Source organism: Belonocnema kinseyi, chromosome 2, assembly GCF_010883055.1.
Source record: "Belonocnema kinseyi isolate 2016_QV_RU_SX_M_011 chromosome 2, B_treatae_v1, whole genome shotgun sequence".
NCBI lineage: Eukaryota > Metazoa > Arthropoda > Insecta > Hymenoptera > Cynipidae > Belonocnema > Belonocnema kinseyi.
Genome location: NC_046658.1, coordinates 119,915,176 through 119,918,907, shown reverse-complemented (window position 1 = coordinate 119,918,907; position 3,732 = coordinate 119,915,176). Strand labels below are relative to the sequence as shown.

Here is a 3,732-nt window from a genome sequence, read left to right as displayed (position 1 = left end):
TTCAAAATTTCGGCGTTATTTTTCCTAGAAAATGCGAGTAAGATGAAGATATAATTAGAAGGTTTGAAAAGATTCCCTATTAATTTAAAGTTTGCAATGATTTCAAATAATTTAAACAAAGTTTACGTATACCGACGAATATATAACGAAAATTTAATCGTTCATATTTTAATATTTCCAGCTTAAAATTCCTTAAAATTATTCGCAGCTCAGTTTTTATTACTTCAAATGGAAAATTTCTTAGCTGTACAGTTCGAATTTTTAAATTACATTGACCGTGAAAAATGTTTGTGACCCGGGAAATGACCGGAAATTTTTTATGTAATTAAAACGGCCACCCTGTAATTGAACCCTCCATTAAATGCCTTATAGAAACATATAGAAATGGATATATGGACGATTGACATACCTATAAATCCCTTAAAATTATTTGAGGCCCGTGAAATATTTTAGAATTGCTTTTCTAATCTTAAAACTCCATAAAAATCTCTAATTATGAGATCTCTCGAAATTAAAATTGCGCGAAATTTCTTTAAATTCTTGAAGATTTCACTAAATCTTTTGAAATATTCAAAACTTCATAAAAATCTCTTTTAATTCTTTAAAATCCGCGGCAATCTCTTAAAATTTCTAAAAATTGGAATCTCTTTAAAATTAATTGAAATCTGTAAAATCAGTGGGAATCTTTCTGAATCTCTTGAAATCCCTTCAAAAATTTAATAATATATTAAAATTGTTCGAAATGCTCTAAAATCTGTAGATTTTTTAAAGATTATAAAATCTTTTCAAATTCCTTAAAATCCGTAGAAATATTCAGAAATCGAAATTCGGTCAAATACTTCGGTATCTCTTGAAATATCTTAAAATCTCTTAAAATCCATTGAAATCATTTACAATCCGCGTTCCTTAAAATTCCTAAAAATATCTGTAAAATTCCATAAAATTCCTTCAGTATCTCTTGAAATATTATAAAATCTTTTAAAATTCGTTAAAATCTCTTAAAAGATTTTTAAATCCTTTGAAATCCGTAAAAAAATATTTATAATCAGCAGAAATCGTTCTTAATTTATAAAAATACCTATAAAATTCCGTAAAAATTCTTCAGTATCTCTCGAAACATCGTATAATATATTTAAATTCCTTAAAATACTTTGAAATATTTATGAATCTTTAGAAATTCCGTGAAATATTTGGAAATTCTATGAAATCTCTTTGAATCTTCGAAATCCCATTAAAATCCCTTGACGTGCTTGAAAATTCGGTGAAATACTTCGGTATCTCTTCAAAACCTTTAAATATCCTTTCAATCCCTTAACTTCATTTAAAATTGCTGGATATCTCTTAAAATTCCTTAAAATGCGTTAAAATACTTTTTAATCCACGGAAATTGTTAGCTTGATTCATTTAAATCTTTTCAAATCTTTAGAAATCCCGCGAAATCTTTTGAAATTTCTTTAAAATATTCGAAATATCATTAAAACCCCCTAAAACTCTTTAAAATCCAGTCAAATACTTCGGGGTATGTACTGAAGTCCTTTAAAAATTCCTGCACTTCTGTTGAAATATCTCGAAGTCTCTTTAAATCTCTTTAAATCTGATTAAATTCCTTTAAGTCCCTTAAAATGTTGTGTTATTATTTTTAAAAAATTAGATTTTCTCTGAAACTGAACTATAGATAATTTTTTAAAACTTTTGTAACCTTTGAATATCTCGTTTACTGTAAGAATAATTGATATATTAAGCAAAAAATATATAATCTTATGTAAGAAGGGGGCGAGGGGTGACAAAAAAATGTAAACCAGGAAAACCGGGAAAGGACAGGTTTGGTCATCTACAAGACATTAAGCACTGTAACAATCAAGAATAATAGATTTTAAATTTACAAATTTAAATTTTATATTGCTTTATTCCATTAAAAAAAAGATTTTACATTAAAAATGCAGACTTTATACTCTTTACCCTCTCACTCCTTTTTTAAAGAATTCCTTATTTTCTTTTGTTTTCAAGAAACTTCCCTTTTTTCCTATTTTTCTCTTGAATGCTAAATGAATTACGAAAATCCAAAAAAAACATCCAACTATTTTTGGTTGACTGTTAATTTGTTTGATAGAAATGATAACTGTTATACTTTTGGTTTTCAATTCATCTCGTTTATTTATCATATCTTGTTCGAAAATCATATTTTTGTCCGAAAATTAAATTTTTTTTAATTCGCCTTTTTTTGGGTAGAAAATTCAACTATTTTAGTAGAAATATCATCTTTTTTTGCAAATTCAACTATATAATTGGTTGAAAGTGAAACTATTTTGTCAAAAATTATTTTTTTTTAAGATTTACATCGTCGGTCGCAAATATACCTATTTTGTTGAAAACTCGTTTTTTTTTTGTTAAAAAGAAATGTTGTGTATTTTGTTGAAAATCTTTGTTTGGTATAAAAAAGGAATCTTCTCTGTTTAAGAAACATCATTTGGGTTCAAAATTGAACTATTTTGTTGGCAATTTAAATATTTTGTTAAAAGTTCAACTATTTTGTAAAAAATGCGTCTATTTGGCTAAAAATTCAAGTATTTGGTTGAAGTTTAATCTTCTTTCTTGAAAAATTCGATAATTTGGCTAAAAATTCAACTTTGTACATTGAAAATTAATATGTCTAGGCTTGCAAGTCAACTTTTTCTAAAATATTCGACTTTTTAGTATGAAAAAGTAACGAAACGAAAAAATAAATAATAATAAATACGAAATGAAATAATAAAAAGACTTTATCCTCGATGATGACGATTATATACGTGATGCTGTTTGCAATTATTTATCTTTTAAAATGTTTAAAGTCTTTGAAATAAAAACTTGTATCTGCAAGTATCTGAACTTTTAAGTATATATATATTTTTAATTAAGAAGCGAAAGATTGACGTCTTAAAATAAAAACGTAAAAACTGTATTTATGATTTCTAACAAAGGATTTTGAAAGAGACATCTGTAATTCTGGATTTGAAAAGGGATTTTTCGGCAAGAAAGAAAATTTCTTATTATTTTTTCTTATTAAATTCTCTTTAGAAGATGATAATTTAAATCAGGAACAGGGATTTTTAAAAAAAATTAAAATTCCGAGTTAGGGCATGGAAATTTAAAAAATCGGGAATTCAAAATCAGCCGTCAGGTAGACACTCTAAAGTATAAAATTAAAAATTTACCATCTATGCAATTAAATAAAGGTGTCGCACTGAAATTCTCCTTCCCCCTGCCTTTGACTTTTCGACCCTGTCCACTGAACTTTAACTGTACTGCTTTCGTCATCGTCGACCCAAGCATTTTTGAAAGACTGGTTTTAAGATTATTGCTTCCTCGCTGAACTCTGTACAAAAATACTTTCTGGAAAAATGTTTTGATTAGATACGAAATTTTCAGATACAATTATCTCTAGTAGTTACTTTGAAATTACAATGAAATAAATTGATAATGATTCGAGGTCTTATAGTCCCTATGGGATCAGAAATACGGATATGCTAAAGAACTTATTAAAAGCAGTAGATTTTTCATATGTATAGATAGTCAGTAAAAAACAAAATCAAGCAAAGCTAAAAGAATGAAAAATAGAGAAACAGGATAATTTTAAAATGATCATTTTTGAGTTTATATACGAGGGTAGTTCAATAAGTCCTTAGAATGACCAACAAATGGCGCGCGAATCGCTCCAAATCATCTGTTTTCAGTCAGCACCACTCCCGACTAGAT

At 27.0% G+C, this 3,732-nt stretch overlaps 1 protein-coding gene across 2 annotated transcripts in view; it reads right to left on the bottom strand.

Annotated features, from left to right (window-relative positions):
- LOC117167523 overlaps positions 1–3,732 on the bottom strand; it is a 19,769-nt gene that overhangs the window by 1,641 nt on the left and 14,396 nt on the right. For both annotated transcript variants that reach the window (XM_033352526.1, XM_033352525.1), the window contains exon 7: positions 3,192–3,369. In XM_033352526.1, the coding sequence (XP_033208417.1) occupies positions 3,192–3,369 (178 nt within the window). The remainder of the gene's footprint in view (positions 1–3,191; positions 3,370–3,732) is intronic.